This window comes from Hyaena hyaena, unplaced genomic scaffold, assembly GCF_003009895.1.
Source record: "Hyaena hyaena isolate Hyena2069 unplaced genomic scaffold, ASM300989v1 scaffold_830, whole genome shotgun sequence".
Lineage (NCBI taxonomy): Eukaryota > Metazoa > Chordata > Mammalia > Carnivora > Hyaenidae > Hyaena > Hyaena hyaena.
The window spans coordinates 227,732-242,739 of record NW_024081455.1 but is presented as its reverse complement, the minus strand read 5'-3'; the positions used below and the strand labels follow the sequence as shown (position 1 = coordinate 242,739).

At 54.0% G+C, this 15,008-nt stretch overlaps 1 protein-coding gene across 1 annotated transcript in view; it reads right to left on the bottom strand.

Annotated features, from left to right (window-relative positions):
* TNXB (tenascin XB) overlaps positions 1-15,008 on the bottom strand; it is a 47,081-nt gene that overhangs the window by 16,796 nt on the left and 15,277 nt on the right. Inside the window, exons 9-19 of the mRNA XM_039219607.1 lie at positions 14,488-14,793; positions 11,785-12,117; positions 7,987-8,289; positions 6,490-6,789; positions 4,997-5,284; positions 4,425-4,733; positions 3,672-3,980; positions 3,243-3,545; positions 2,493-2,843; positions 819-1,142; positions 53-403 (exon numbers count right to left, since the gene is read on the bottom strand). Coding sequence (XP_039075538.1) covers positions 53-403; positions 819-1,142; positions 2,493-2,843; positions 3,243-3,545; positions 3,672-3,980; positions 4,425-4,733; positions 4,997-5,284; positions 6,490-6,789; positions 7,987-8,289; positions 11,785-12,117; positions 14,488-14,793 — 3,477 coding nt within the window. The remainder of the gene's footprint in view (positions 1-52; positions 404-818; positions 1,143-2,492; positions 2,844-3,242; positions 3,546-3,671; positions 3,981-4,424; positions 4,734-4,996; positions 5,285-6,489; positions 6,790-7,986; positions 8,290-11,784; positions 12,118-14,487; positions 14,794-15,008) is intronic.

Below are 15,008 nucleotides of genomic sequence, written 5' to 3'. Positions count from 1 at the left end.
CCAACAGAACATTACCAGACCCAACCCTGGAGGCCCTTTAACCCTCACTCACCGGTCACGCCCACAGTGGACACGGGGCCCCAGCGCTGCCCCCTGTGCAGGCCATACAGGTGCATCTTGTACTTGCGCCCCGGCTCCAGGCCCCCGACGGTGACCTCACTCTCCTCACCCCTGACACGCACCACCTGGGGCCGCCCTTCCCTGTCCTTGTACTGGACAGTGAAGGAGTCGAAGTGGCCCTGGGGGACGGTCCACGAGAGGCTCAGCGAGTCTGGGGAGGATCCTGTGACTGTCAACTCCCCCAGCAGGGGCTCCTCGGGGGTCTCTGGGGCCTCCGTGCCGGGCTCTGTGGGGCTGGGGGTCTCCTCCACCTCGGTGGGGGCTGGGGTCTCTTCCTCTGCAGCTGAGAAAGAGAGACACAGAGAGGGTGATGCAGGACCCTCCGATGTTCTCAGATCTTAGGAGAAGAATGGAGCACTGTGACCATGTCTGAGGGCCCCAAATTCAGTTCAGAGAAACCCACCCTTGGGGCTGGGTGGACTTGCTCAGCTGACCTCTCACAAACATGCTGGGGAGGCTCCAGGACCAGCTGTGGGGAACCCTGGACAGCCACCAGCACAGCTCATGGGGCCCCTTCTCTGCCCAGGAGGACCCCTTGGTCCCCAGGGAGTCCCAGAGGAGGCACAAAGGCCACCATGGCTCAGCCTCCAGCTAAGGGACCTCCTGGTAAGGGTAAGTGGTAAGGGACCACTCAACCCATCACCTGAGAGAGGTGATCCCCGGCTGGCCCCACCCTGGGGCTTCCACCATCCACTCACCCGTCACCCCAAAGGCAGAGACAGGGCCCACACGCTGGCCACCGTGGAAGCCATACAGGTTCATCTTGTACTTGTGGTCAGGTTCCAGGCCTGAAATGGTGACCTGGTCCTCATTCCCTGGCACCCTCACCGCCTTGGGCTGCCCATCCCCGTTCTTGTACTGGACCAGGAAGTGGTCAAACTGGCCCTCGGGGACAGTCCAGGAGAGGTGCAGGGAGTCAGGGGTGGCGTCTGTCACTGCCAGCTGCCCCAGGCGCGGCTTGATGGGAGGCTCAGGTGCCATGGTGGACAGGGCTTGGGTGGTCATAGCTTCATATTCTGGAGCTGCACAGAGACACACAGGGACAGGTGAGGATGGGCAGGCAGGTCAGCGTATAAGTGGGTGTATGACAAACATGAGGAACACAGCGTTGCCGGCCACAGTGGCTCTAACTCATCTACTCTTCCCAGTCCCTTAATGTTGGCCTTATTGACCCCTTACCCTCATCTCACCTTGCCCTCACCCACCCCTACCCACAGCCCGCCACCTCTCCCACTTTCTCCAGCACCCACCTCCCCTGCACACTGTGCCCTGGGCCTCCCTCCATGGGGGCGTCTCCTTGACGTCTCACTCCCTTTGGCTCATGTCTTTGCTCCCAAACAGCTCAGAGCCCCTTCCCCCAACTGGAAGCCTGGAATCTTCCTAGATGTGTTCCTGTCCCCAGCTGCCATCAGACTCAAGAGTGTGCAACTCACTCCTAAGTTCCTCCTGGTCTCCTCACTCCTCACACCTGCATCCCACCAGCCTGGCTTGCCTTACCCAGCCCCCCAATGCCATTGCTTCGCACTTGAGTCACCACGTCCCTACTGGGTTTCCTGCTCCCCGTCCCATCTGTTCCATCACAGGGGACCAGGATGAGCCTTTCAGTGCGCCTCTGATGGTGTCAGCCTTAGCTAACTGTGCAACAAACCTCTCTATCCCCGGGAGAAATTCCTGGCTTCTGAGCTGCCGCTACCACTCTCCTCCATCTCAAGACTCTCCCCAACTCAGGATCTCACACAAAAATCCTCTCGGTCCCTCTCATCGGCCATGATGTTCCTAGTTTCTAGGCCTTGGCACCAGCTGTGACATGGATCTGACTCTAACACTGTCACCAAGCTAATGCCTGCCCAACCTCGGTTCTCAGCTGTCCCATGGACACCCGTGGGCAGGCCAGCTTAGGCGAGCTGCCCAGTCTGGCCTGGCCCTGGGGCTTCCTGTCATACATACATCCCTGTTGCCTGGCTGCTGGCTCACAGCCTGTCTCCCTGTGCTTGGAAGCCCCATTATGATAAGAACTTGTCTCTCTGCCATGGTCAGGTTTCCCCTAGTGAACTCCCACAGTGCCTGGCTCAGGGCACCCAATCTCATTGACCCATGGGAATCCTAAGTCTGGTAATACCCCAACCATGAGGCCAGAGGTGTCTTGGTCAGGATGCTGCATCCTGAGCACCCTCTGTCTTCCCCCCCACAGCCTCCGGTGAACTCTAGAGAGGCTGAGCCTCTGGGAGGGATCAGGGATGCAAGTGCAATTCTGTCCAACAAATTCTAGGAGAGCATCCAATTCCTTTGTTGTGAGGAGTTTTGCTACTCAAAGTGTGGTCCTCGCTTGGAGGGCCTTCTTTCCCACCAGTCGCACTGTCGCTCTCACTCACCGGTCACGCCCACGGTGGACACGGGGCCCCAGCGCTGCCCCCTGTGCAGGCCATACAGGTGCATCTTGTACTTGCGCCCCGGCTCCAGGCCCCCGACGGTGACCTCACTCTCCTCACCCCTGACACGCACCACCTGGGGCCGCCCTTCCCTGTCCTTGTACTGGACAGTGAAGGAGTCAAAGTGGCCCTGGGGGACGGTCCACGAGAGGCTCAGCGAGTCTGGGGAGGATCCTGTGACTGTCAACTCCCCCAGCAGGGGCTCCTCGGGGGTCTCTGGGGCCTCCGTGCCGGGCTCTGTGGGGCTGGGGGTCTCCTCCACCTCGGTGGGGGCTGGGGTCTCTTCCTCTGCAGCTGAGAAAGAGAGACACAGAGAGGGTGATGCAGGACCCTCCGATGTTCTCAGATCTTAGGAGAAGAATGGAGCACTGTGACCATGTCTGAGGGCCCCAAATTCAGTTCAGAGAAACCCACCCTTGGGGCTGGGTGGACTTGCTCAGCTGACCTCTCACAAACATGCTGGGGAGGCTCCAGGACCAGCTGTGGGGATCCCTGAACAGCCACCAGCACAGCTCATGGGGCCCCTTCTCTGCCCAGGAGGACCCTTTGGTCCCCAGGGAGTCCCAGGGGGAGGCACAAAGGACACCATGGCTCAACCTCTAGCTAAGGGACCTCCTGCACCCCATTCATCCATCACCTGAGAGAGGTGATCCCCCAGCTGGCCCCACCCCGGGGCTTCCACCATCCACTCACCCGTCACCCCAAAGGCAGAGACAGGGCCCACACGCTGGCCACCGTGGAAGCCATACAGGTTCATCTTGTACTTGTGGTCGGGTTCCAGGCCTGAGATGGTGACCTGGTCCTCATTCCCTGGCACCCTCACCGCCTTGGGCTGCCCATCCCCGTTCTTGTACTGGACCAGGAAGTGGTCAAACTGGCCCTCGGGGACAGTCCAGGAGAGGTGCAGGGAGTCGGTGGTGGCGTCTGTCACTGCCAGCTGCCCCAGGCGCGGCTTGATGGGAGGTTCTGAAGGTTCATCCTCGTCTTCCTTTCGGGCTGAACATAGACAGGAGAAAGAGAGAGAGAGAAGGACCTTAGAGATGGGCAGGATGACCATGGGGTACTTTGCTGTCCTCTGGGCTTCATGGCCATTTGGAGGGTAGCAGAGTTCTCCTTGCTCACCTGTCAAGGCCTCAATGTGGGCAGGACCCACACGTTGCCTGCCATGGAGACCATACAGGGTCACCAGGTATCTGTGGTCAGATTCCAGGCCAGTGAGGATGATGTCATTTCGGTCACCATCTAACTTGACTACCTGGAATTGTCCATCTTCGTCTGTGTACTGGACTTCAAAGGAGTCAAAATCTCCGTCCATTACTGACCAGGAGAGATGCAAGGTGTCTGGCCTGGCTTCCTCCACAGTCACCTCCCCTAGGCGGGGCTCAGGCCCTGGAGGACCTGGGGTCTCAGTTTCGATATCTTCTCTGGAGGCTGGTTCAGAGAAACAGGGAGAGATGGGTGACTGGTGACTCTGTGATACAGAGGGGTGAATTTCCAAAGGATTATGCTGTGTTAGAAACCAAGCACAGCATATGCATTGTGTGATTCTGTTAAAAGAGATGCTTATGAAGGCAAAAGTATAAGGAGAGAAAACAATTAGTGGCTGCCAGAGGCTGGGTTTGGGAGAACTGATTGCAAAGGGGCGTGACGTAATGTGTTTCCTAGGTCAATGGAAATGTTTTATATCTCAGTTGTGGCAATGGTTTTATGACTTAGAAATTTACCAACATGCATTGTTCACATAAAATTGTATGTAAATTATGACTCGATAAATCTGATCCTTTTACCTAAAAGAAGGGAAATAGGAAGCTCAGAAATCCCCGGGCTTGGTCAGGCCAGGGGAGCTGACGCCAGAAGGAGGGACGGCCTACTCACCAGTCACGGCGATGGCCCAGATGGGACCCACACGCTTGCCCTGGTGCAGCCCATACAGCAGCAGCTTATACCTGCGGGCTGGGTCCAGGCCCGGGATGCTGACCTCCCTGAGGCTGCCTTCCACAGGCACCACCTGTGGCTGCCCGTCCCTGTCCTTGTACTGGACCACAAAGGAGTCGAACTGGCCCTCAGGGACTGTCCACGAGAGGCTCACAGAGTCTGGATTCACTCTGGTCACCTGTAGCTCCTCCCCAAGATGGGGCTTTGGGGGATGCTTTGCTTTAGCATCATCCACAGCACTCCGGATCTCTGAGATGGAGACAGAAAGGAAAGAGCTGCGCTGTTTCTGGTAGCCTGGGTGACCTCCAATGGCAGAACTGAGAGGTCTGCAGATAGGGCTTGGCCACGGCTGAGTCCTGTAGGGCCAGTGCTATGGGACTGTGCAAGGAGAATAACAGCTGTGATAGCAGCCGCCACAGGTGGTCACCTGCTTCCCTGGCTTGGCAGGGTGCTGATGTCTTCCCTGGGGGAGTCCCAGGAGCAGAGCCTGGACCTGCAGGGGATGTTCTCACCTGTGGTGCCTTCGGCAGTGAGGGGGCCGTGGCGCCTCTTGCCCAGGAGCCCATAAAGGAGGAATCTGTACTTGCGGCCAGTGTCCAGAGGGGTGATGGTGACTGAGCGCTCGTGGCCCTCCACGGGCACCACTCGGGGCCCATCCCTGTCCTTGAACTGGACCACAAAGGAGTCAAAGTGGCCCTCGGGGACTGTCCAGGAGAGGCGCAGAGATTCCAGGGTGGGATCTGTCACCCACAGCTCCCCAAGGCGGGGTGGGGCCCCAAGGCTGGCGTCACCTTGGGCAGCTGAAAGAGAGGAAAGATTCTTATGTTTATTTTTTTCCAGAATGACTCTTTGACTACTTCACGCTAGAGCTGGAAAAATCCAGGATGGCCCAAATGATCAGTGCTTCCCCAAAATATTTCCATCACCCTCCCATCTCCGCCACCATCCCCAACTGGCCCATGCCTCCCTCCACTTAGCCAGTGTGACATCTCTGGGAAAAAAGAATCCCTAGCTTCCTGCTTGTCTTATTCCTCTGACTTTCCAGACTCTTCCCACCTATTAAAGACTATTTTCCTAGCAGGCTGCAGCTTGATTTACTTATTTTCTTTCACCAAGAAGCCTACCCTTTGTGATCTGACTGGTCCCTGGGGAAATCTGAGGGTCCTGGGGACATCAGAGGGGCACAGGATCCCCAGTGAGTGCACACAGCAGGTGGGAAAGCAGGATGTTATGATAGAGGTGGCCCTCACAGGACCTGGGAGAGGAGTGGGGGCTGCCTACTTGGTGGGGTGGGAGAAGAAGGGGAGCTCACATGGAGAAAGGATCTAGTGTCTGTCCCCAAGCCAATCTGAGGCCTGAGAAGGAGCTGGCCCACTGCCTTGTTGGCCAGGGAGGACGCTGACAGCATTGTTATTGCTAGAGTTTTCTGGCATCAGGGAGCCCCCAAGGGTAGGGGAGGGCCTGGACTGAAACCCAGGAAAGGGGCACAGCTGGGCTGGAATGGACTGAGACTAGCCAGGCAGCCAGCCCTGGGCTCCTCTGGTTCCCAGTTTCCGAGGCTCCAGGAAGAGGGCACAGGAGGAAAACAGTCCTCTAGAGGCAGCAGATAGGGACACGATGGGCGTAAGTCAGTGGGCTAAGAAACTGGGTAACAGCAAAACTCTCAGGAGGTGATGGCTACAAACTGACAGCTGCAAAGCCCAGGCAGGCAGAAAGGGCTCCTGGCTCCCTTCACCCCTCCCCCAGTACTCCTAGTCTGTCCCACCTTCCAGGAAGGGTCCTGAAGGGGCTTCTCCCATTCAACAGAAGTGGAATTATGAGAGGAGAGAAAAAATCAACTGGCAGAGCAGACCCGGAATGGACTTGTTTTCCTTGAACTGGGGCAGGCAGTATGGCTTTTCAGATGAATCAAAAGAGAGGGACAAAGGGAAGACCAGCAGAAGGAAAAAGATCAGGCAGTGGGAAGAAGGGTGGGGAGGCTACTGGGGGTTTGGGGGACTCTCACCTGTCTTTGCCTCCACAGAGACTGGGCTGCGTCTTTTGCCATCCTGAATCCCAAAGAGCAGGAACTTGTATTTCCTACTGGGCTCCAGGCCGGGGATGGTGACCTCACGCTGGTCTGCGGCCACAGGCACCACCCGGGGCTGCCCATCCCTGTCCTTGTACTGGACCACGAAGGAGTCAAATTCACCCTCGAGGACGGTCCACGAGAGGCTCGCAGAGTCCGGGGTCAGGTCTGTCACTGTCAGCTCCCCTAGGCGTGGCTCCTGGGGGGACTCGGTGGCTAGGGCTGGGGGATGGGGAGCTAGGATCCAGGAAAACAAAGAACATGGCTGAGGTCTTGGCCAAGAGAACTTCCTCCTTGAACTTCTGGGCTCCCAGGGCCTCAAGGGAGCCTTAAACTAAGATAAGAAACAGTTACACCCATATATTCCTTGACCTCTAACTGAAATGTAGCATTTCCTTCACTGATGAATACAGGTGACCAACCACTGTGGGACCAGCAGTACTTGTGGCTTTGTCACTATTAGGAATCCATGGACGTTTTCCCATCACCTTAGAATTACTACAGAAACTTCAAAATATCGTTTACACTCATCACCAACTACTTCTAAACATGGGTACATTATTATACATTCCCCTAAGTCTTATTATTTAACGAATGAATAAATAAGTTTCTGTGTTACTAAATCATAAATTTGAATTTAAAATATTTTGATGGCTTCTTCTGTAATCCTATGCATTTATTTTATAGACTTTAAAGTTTTGAGTGGCACCTGGGTAGCTCAGTCAGTTGGGAGTCTGACTTCAGCTCAGGTCATGATCTTGAAATCACAGGTTTGAGCCTCACTTTGGGCTCTCTGCAGTCTACATGGAGCCTGCTTTGGATCCTCTGTCCCCCTTTCTGTCTCCCCCATACCCGGTCACTCTCTCTGTTTCTCTCAAATAAATAAACTTTAAAAAATAAACTTAATTAAAATAATAATAATAAAACACTGCTCTGAGAGGGGTCCATGGGTTTCACCAGACACCATGGCAGAAAAATGGTGGCAACCTGTGCCCAGGAAGCCAAGAACAAGGGCACCCAGGGTGCTAAGGGCCTCTGAGAAGAGATTCAAGGAATGTGTGCCATTTAAGCTCAACTAAAAAAAGGGCATCAGGGGAAGGTGGAAGCTGTGTCCAGGTCACAGCAGGGTTGTGAAGAGAAAGGAAGGGAACAGCTGTGGACAATCGGGGAGACAAACAGTCTGCAACTGGATTTAGACCATATGGAAGCTAGACATTCCTGCTGGGGGAAAGGGCAGAATGGAGATGAGGACTGGGAGGGCAGGAAGGTTCTAGCCTGGGGAAGAAGCCAAGGGTTCAGGGATCAGACTAAGGTGTCTATATGACCTCAGGAAGGACCTATGGAGGCCACTGAGGCAGGATCTCAGGGAGGGTTGTGGGGCGGGGGGATTCTGTGTAACCAGGGATGGGAACTGCCTCACCCCTGCTCACTCACCAGTCACAGCTACCACAGAGAGGGGACCCACACGCTGGCCACCATGTAGCCCATAGAAGTTCATCTTGTATTTACGTGCAGGGTCCAGGCCGGGGATGGTGACCTCACGCTGGTCTGTGGCCACAGGCACCACCTGGGGCTGCCCGTCCCTGTCCTTGTACTGGACCACGAAGGAGTCAAACTGGCCCTCTGGGACTGTCCATGCGAGGCCCACCGAGTTGGGAGTCACATCTGTCACTGTCAGCTCTCCCAGGTGCGGCTCCAAGGGGGGCTCTGTGGCTGGAGTCTCTTCCAGTTGTGGAGCTGACACAGAGACAGAGGGAAGCAGTGAGGAAAAGTCCTTCTTTCCCTTGTTAGTAGTTAGGTCTGTTGTTTGTGTGGTGCTCACAAGGTGGCTCTGATGTAAAACTACACTAATTTGGTCACATCTGTCTGGCCCCAGCCCCTCACTCAGTCCCTGCCAGGATCTGGGGCTGTGCTGGGTATGGGGAGGGGTGTGCACCGTCACTGAGACTTGGAAAGTGGTGAACTTCCCCCTGTGTCAATGGCTCCAAGGCCCTTCCCCCGAGACCTGCAGACTCGTGTTTGCCTGGCATCTTTGTTGGGTGCCTGGTCTGTGTCTCAAACTCATTCAGTCCAAAACCAGGCTCACAGAGTCCCCCCACACCTGCTCAGTCCACAGCATCCCCACCTTGGCAAAGCCACAGCTTCATTGTGGGCATCGTCCGAGGCCTCTCACACCCCCCACATCTAGCCTATGAGGAAGTTCTGTTGTCACCCCCTTCAGCAGCTGACGCCCCCTCACTAACTCCATTCCTGCCACCATCTCCCAGCACCACCGGCTCTTACTGGACTATCCGAGTCTCCTAAATCATCTCCCTCCTCCACCCTCACCCTGTCTCTGATCGCTGTTAGTCAGGGCCTGTTTCCAAAATGACTTCCATCTCACTCAGGGCAAAAGCCAAGTCCTTACAATGGCCTCTGAGGTCCCACGTGATTAACTATCTCTCACATATTCCCCTCTCTCTATCCCAGACATTCCTGGATTGTCCACAGATGATCAGGGCACTTTCCCTGTGCCCTGGATCTTCTTCCCAAAGGCCCATGTGCCTTGCCCTCTCCCTCTTTCAGGTCTGCCCTCAGAGAGGCCATTTCCTACCTCCTTCCCACCCATTCACCATCTCACCTGCTGGACTTTGCTTTTCTCTCCAGGGCTAATCACTGTCACGTTCGGTAGCACTGACATATTTGTGCAGTTTGGTGTCTGTTTCCCTCTGCTTAGAATGCGAGCTCCACGGGCAGGGGCTTTGCCTTGCTCACGGCTGTGTCCCCAGCACCCGGCACACTGAGGGTGCTCCACAAATGTCTGTTAAATTACTGAGTGGTCTGCACGACTCTGCTGGGAAAGGCCAAGCTCAGAACCTCTTGGTCCCCACTGCCTCAGAATCAGCTGAGCGTGGGCGGCATTCCTCAATAGTGACCAACCGTGGAAGGTGGTCCCAAGAAGTAAAACAGTGGAGGAGGTTCCCGGGAGTGGTTCCTAAGAGCTGTTTTCTCTGGCGTCTGCAGGAGGATAAGACTAGGCTCCAGACAGATAAAACCTGCTCTAAAAATGGGCTGTTGGTGAGGCCCCGGAAAGACAAAAATGAGTCTGAGCGGGAAGGGCAGGGCTGAAGGCAGCTGAAGGTGGGAGCGGCTGCACCTCGTACCAGGTATGAGGGCTGGTATTGTATTGTATTTCATGTTCCTTCTAGCTCTGCTGGTTCCTATAGCACCCATTGCCTGGTCTTTCCATAAGGAGAGAAACAGTCCCTCACCATCAAATAAGCCTTCTTGTTGTGGCTTGGCTTACCTGGAGAAGGTAGAATTATAACTACCCATGGACATGGCAGTTCCATGTTGCATTTGACATAATCGTTTTCTAATTTAGAAATGTTTCTTTTCTTTCTTTCTTTCTTTCTTTTTCTCTTTCTTCCTTCCTTCCTTCCTTCCTTCCTTCTCCTTTTTTCCTTCCTCCCTCAATTCTTCTTTCTTTCCTTCTTTCCTTCCTTCTTTCTTTCTTTCTTTCTTTCTTTCTTTCTTTCTTTCTTTCTTTCTTTCTTTCTTTCCTTCTTTCTCTCTTTCTCTCTCTCCTTCTCTCCTTCTCTCCTTCTCTCTTTCTTTCTTTCTTTCTTTCTTTCTTTCCTTTTTCTTTCTTTCTTTCCTTCCTTCCTTCCTTCCTTCTCCTTTTTTCCTTCCTCCATCAATTCTTCTTTCTTTCTTTCTTTCTTTCTTTCTTTCTTTCTTTCTTTCTTTCTTTCTTTTCTTTTCTTTCTCTCTCTCTCTCTCTCTTTCTTTCTTTCTTTCTCTCTTTCTCTCTTTCTCTCCTTCTCTCCTTCTCTCTTTCTCTCTTTCTCTCTTTCTTTTTCTTTCTTGTCTTCCTTCCTTCCTTCCTTCCCTCCCTCTTTTCCTTCTTTCAGTAGGTTTCATGCCCAGCATGGAGCCCAATGTGGGGCTTAAATTCACAACCCTGAGATCAAGACCTGAGCTGAGATCAAGAATCTGATGCTTAACGGACTGAGCCACTCAGGTGCCCCTAGAAATGTTTCTAACAGGCAGTATACATATTTTTTCCTGGGAGTGGTACAACATGTGCTATATGCCAGGCACAGCCCTTTGGTCAGCTCAGCAGGCTCCAGCTACCCATCACTTTCCTGCTTTGATAATGGACATCATGTTTGATCACAAACCAGGGAAGTCATAAATAGAACTCGATTTGTCAAATTCCCAAACTCAATTTTCCTTTACTGCACTGCCTCAGTTAGTGCCCAAAACAGCCCATCCTTACCAGGGACCAGGGACAGGGACTCACAGAGACCTGTGAGCGTCACCCTAAAAGAAACCTCGGCAACACGTTCTGGGCTTGGCACAAGCCTCCACCTTGCCACTTCAAGCCCGAAGGACAGGGACTCCAGGTGGCTTTCCCCTCTCCCTACTCTTAGGGCTAACTGAAGAACAGAAAGAAATTAGGAGTAGAAGCCACCCAAGTCACTGTGAGGTTGTGCTTCGTGGGAGTACAGAAACCATGCTCTGAAAACTTGTTTCTCTGCTTTTAAGTGTTTCATCTTTCTCCTTATAGTAAAACTTGAAAAAGGTGTGTTTTCCTTTGAAAAAGGTGTGTCTGTTTCAGTGAGCAAAGGGAAAAGAGAGGCCCCTTTCTGTGACCAGGCTGGGCAAGTCAGCAGGAGAAGTGCAAGTCCCAGAGGTCTGCCCTGGTTCTGGGCCCCGGCGGTGAGGCTCTGGAGAGAAATTCCCCAGGCTGGGTCCTCAGTGGTGCCCAGGTGGTCCCATACCGGGGCCCAAGACAGGGTGTGCAAGGAATGGCCCTCTTTGCTCCAAAGCCAATCACTGGATGAGTGGTAAAGAAAGTTTCCAGCTACTGATGGAGAGGCCCAATGTCTCATGCACATCTGACCATCGAAGCAGCTGAACCAGCCAAAGAGGACAGAGCAGATCCCAGACTCAGGATAATTATGATCCATCTTTCTGGCTGCAGGGTGGCTGTTACTGTCCTCATTTTACACATGAGGAAACAGGCACAGGAAGTTTAAAACTGCTAAAGGTCACAAAGCTGGTTCTAGCCCAGTCCCTGGTTAATTGCTCTTTTGAGGTCCTCCCCCCACACCCCGTGGCAGGGGGTGGAGCTGGAGGGGGCAGAGGGGTGTGATGCTACCACTGCAGCAAGGGAGAGCAATGGCCACAGGAAGGCTGGGGGCCACTGGTGGGAGGAAAAGGAAGCAGGCCCCAGCTCTCACTCACCGGTCACACCCACAGTGGACACAGGGCCCCAGCGCTGCCCCCTGTGCAGGCCATACAGGTGCATCTTGTACTTGTGTCCCGGCTCCAGGCCCCCGATGGTGACCTCACCCTCTTCACCCCTGACACGCACCACCTGGGGTCGTCCGTCCCTGTCCTTGTACTGGACAGTGAAGGAGTCGAAGTGGCCCTGGGGGACGGTCCACGAGAGGCTCAGCGAGTCTGGGGAGGATCCTGTGACTGTCAGCTCCCCCAGCAGGGGCTCCTCAGGGGTCTCTGTGGCCTCCATGCCAGGCTCTGTGGGGCTGGGTGTCTCCTCCACAACCTCCTGGGGGGCTGAGAGAAGAGATGAGGGTACAAGCTTATGGCATGACTTGCTTTGTTGGTTAATTATGACAACAAAGTATATCTAGCAAATAAAGCCATCAAGCCATAGGCTTTGGGGTTCAGGTAGCGTTTGTATTAGCCATTCAATAACTCACTGGAGAGAGCTGAGATAGGCCCCTGACCCCGGTAGGTACTGCTGGTAGGAACTGTACTGGTGGATTCTGTGGGGGTGGGGGGTCCCCCTTACGCCTGAAAAAAGAGCTGAGATGGGAAGAGAGGAAACTCTGAGGAATTTTCTCCCATGTCCTCTGACAATGCTGAAATCGAGGGGGCAGTAAGGCCTCTTCCCATCTGCCTTCTTCCCTTTCAGGTCCAGCACCTCCCCAGGGCTTTCCAGCTGCCCCCACCCCACTGACCAGGACACCAGAAAGAATGTGCCCTGTCTGAGGCCTCCCTGGACGGTCCCGTCCCTCCTTCTACTTCAGTCAAGGGTGGAAGAAAGGTTTGGGGGAGAGGGCTAGAGAGGGCCGGGCTCTTCCCTAGCTGGGTCTAGAATCACAGCACTGAGGGCATCTATCCACTGTCTGGCAACTAGGTCTTTGCTGAGGCTCTATGGAGAGGGGAGACTGGCTTCTGTAACCCACTCCCTGGTCCATAGGGTATTACTCGGGGGACAGGAGATTGAGGAGGGAGCAGGCAACAATGGGCAAAGTAGAGAGAAAAAGGAGAAACAAAAGGACACTGGGAAGGGAGAGAATCAAGGAGAAATAGCAGCTCCATGTTTTTAAAAAATTTTTAAATATTTATTTATTTTGAGAGAGAGAGTGTGTGTGTGCGCACAAGCAGGGGAGGGGCAGAGAGAGAGGGGGACAAAGGATCTAAAGTGGGGTCTGCTCCCGGTGCCTGGGTGGCTGAGTCTATTAAGTGTCTGACTTCAGCTCAGGTCATGATCTCGCAGGTTTGTGAGTTCAAGCCCCACATCGGGTTCTGTGCTGACAGCTCAGAGCCTGGAGCCTGCTTTAGATTCTGTGTCTCCCTCTCTCTCTCTGCCCGTCCCCCACTCATGCTCTGCCTCTCTCTGTCTCAAAACTTTTTTTAAAAACACTGAAAAAATAAAATTAAATAAATAAATAAATAAATAAATAAATAAATAAATAAAGTGGGCTCCGTGCTAACAGCAGAGCCTGTCGCAGGGCTCGAACCCATGGACTATGAGATCATGACCTGAGCTGAAATCAGATGTCTAACCAACTGAGCCACCCAGGTGCCCTTAATAGCTGCTGCTGCTGCTGCTGCTGCTGCTGCTGCTTCTTCTTCTTCTTCTTCTTCTTCTTCTTCTTCTTTTTTTATGCTTATTTATTTTTGATAGACAGAGTGTGAGTGGGGGAGGGGCAGAGAGAGAGACACACAGAATCCAAAGCAAGATCCAGGCTCTGAGCTATCAGCACAAAGCCTGATGCGGGGCTCGAACCCACAGACCGTGAGATCATGACCTGAGCCGAAGCTGGACACTTAACCGACTGAGCCACTCAGGCGCCCCTCCTAGCAGCTCATTCTTATAAGTTTTGATGTGCTAGGCACTGTTCTAAGTTTGTATGTTTGTATGTTAACTGATTTAATTCTAATGACTCTGTGAAGCAGTAGTGACTTATACTATCCTCATTTGACAGATGATTTCTGAGGTACAAAGAGATTTAGTAATTTACACAAGGTCCCTTAGGTAATCAACTGTAGAGCCAGGATTAAAATCCAGGCAGTCGGATCCAGAGCCAATGCTCCAACCCATGACGCTCTATAACCACAGAAATGGTGCTGACCAGGGGGTGGCTGGACAGGTGGGGGAATGAGGGGAAGCAGGGGGGCTGAGAGGGAGCCCTCTGCCCTGCTCCAAGGTGGCTGGGAATCAGGGGACGTGGGATGAGACCTTTTCATGCCGGGAAGAAGCTGGGGAAACATGAGACTCTTGTCCCTGAGATCTGCCAGCTCTGGGCAGGGCAAGCAACAGTGGGAGGGTGCAGGGAGCTGATGACAGAAGCTCAGAAATGACAGCAACCCAAGCCAGGCCACTGTAGGAGAAAGAACACAGTGGCTGAGGATATCTGTGGGGAGGACAGCCTGGGATGGAGGGATGGCTCCAGGCATTCAGAATGGTAAAAATGAGGGCTGTTCTAGGAGATGGAGAAGCGGGGCTGAGGAGAAGGTCAGAGGCTGCTGGCTGGGTGAGAAGTCCTGGGATGTGGGGAAGTCGAGCGTAGAGGCTCGGCAGAACTGGAGCCCAGAAAGAGAAGGTGGAGAGAAATACGAAGGAGTCCCAGGGCCAGGTCCTGCTCAGAGGACTGGGCGCTGGAGTGGAGGGAGGCCTGTGTGGCCCTGACTCACCTGTGGTGGCCACCACAGACATAGGTCCCACACGCTGCCTGCCATGAAGCCCATAGAGGTTCATCTTATATTTCCGGTGGGACTCCAGGCCAGAGACGGTGACCTTGTTCTCATCACCCCTCACGGGCACTGCCTGGGACTGCCCCTGGGCATCCTTGTACTGGACCATGAAGGAATCGAAGGAGCCCTGGGTCACTGTCCAGGACAGGCGCAGGGAGTCTGGGGTCGCATGAGTCACCATCAGTTCCCCCAGCAGGGGCTGCTCTGGGGACTCTGGGTGGAGGAGCTCCTCTGTCTTCTCTGAGGCTGTAAATAAGAGGATCCACTGAGGGCTACAGTGGCAGCCCCAGATTAGGGTTTGGGGTTTGGACGGACAGTCATACCTGGCGGATGGATCACTAATCAATCAGCATGGGTGCTGAACTCCTGGGAAGTCTGGCAGAGCCAGGGTATGATACATCTTCTGGGCCTTGGGAAGCAACTGAATGGGATGGAAGGGACCCAGCAGTATGGGGGAGGCT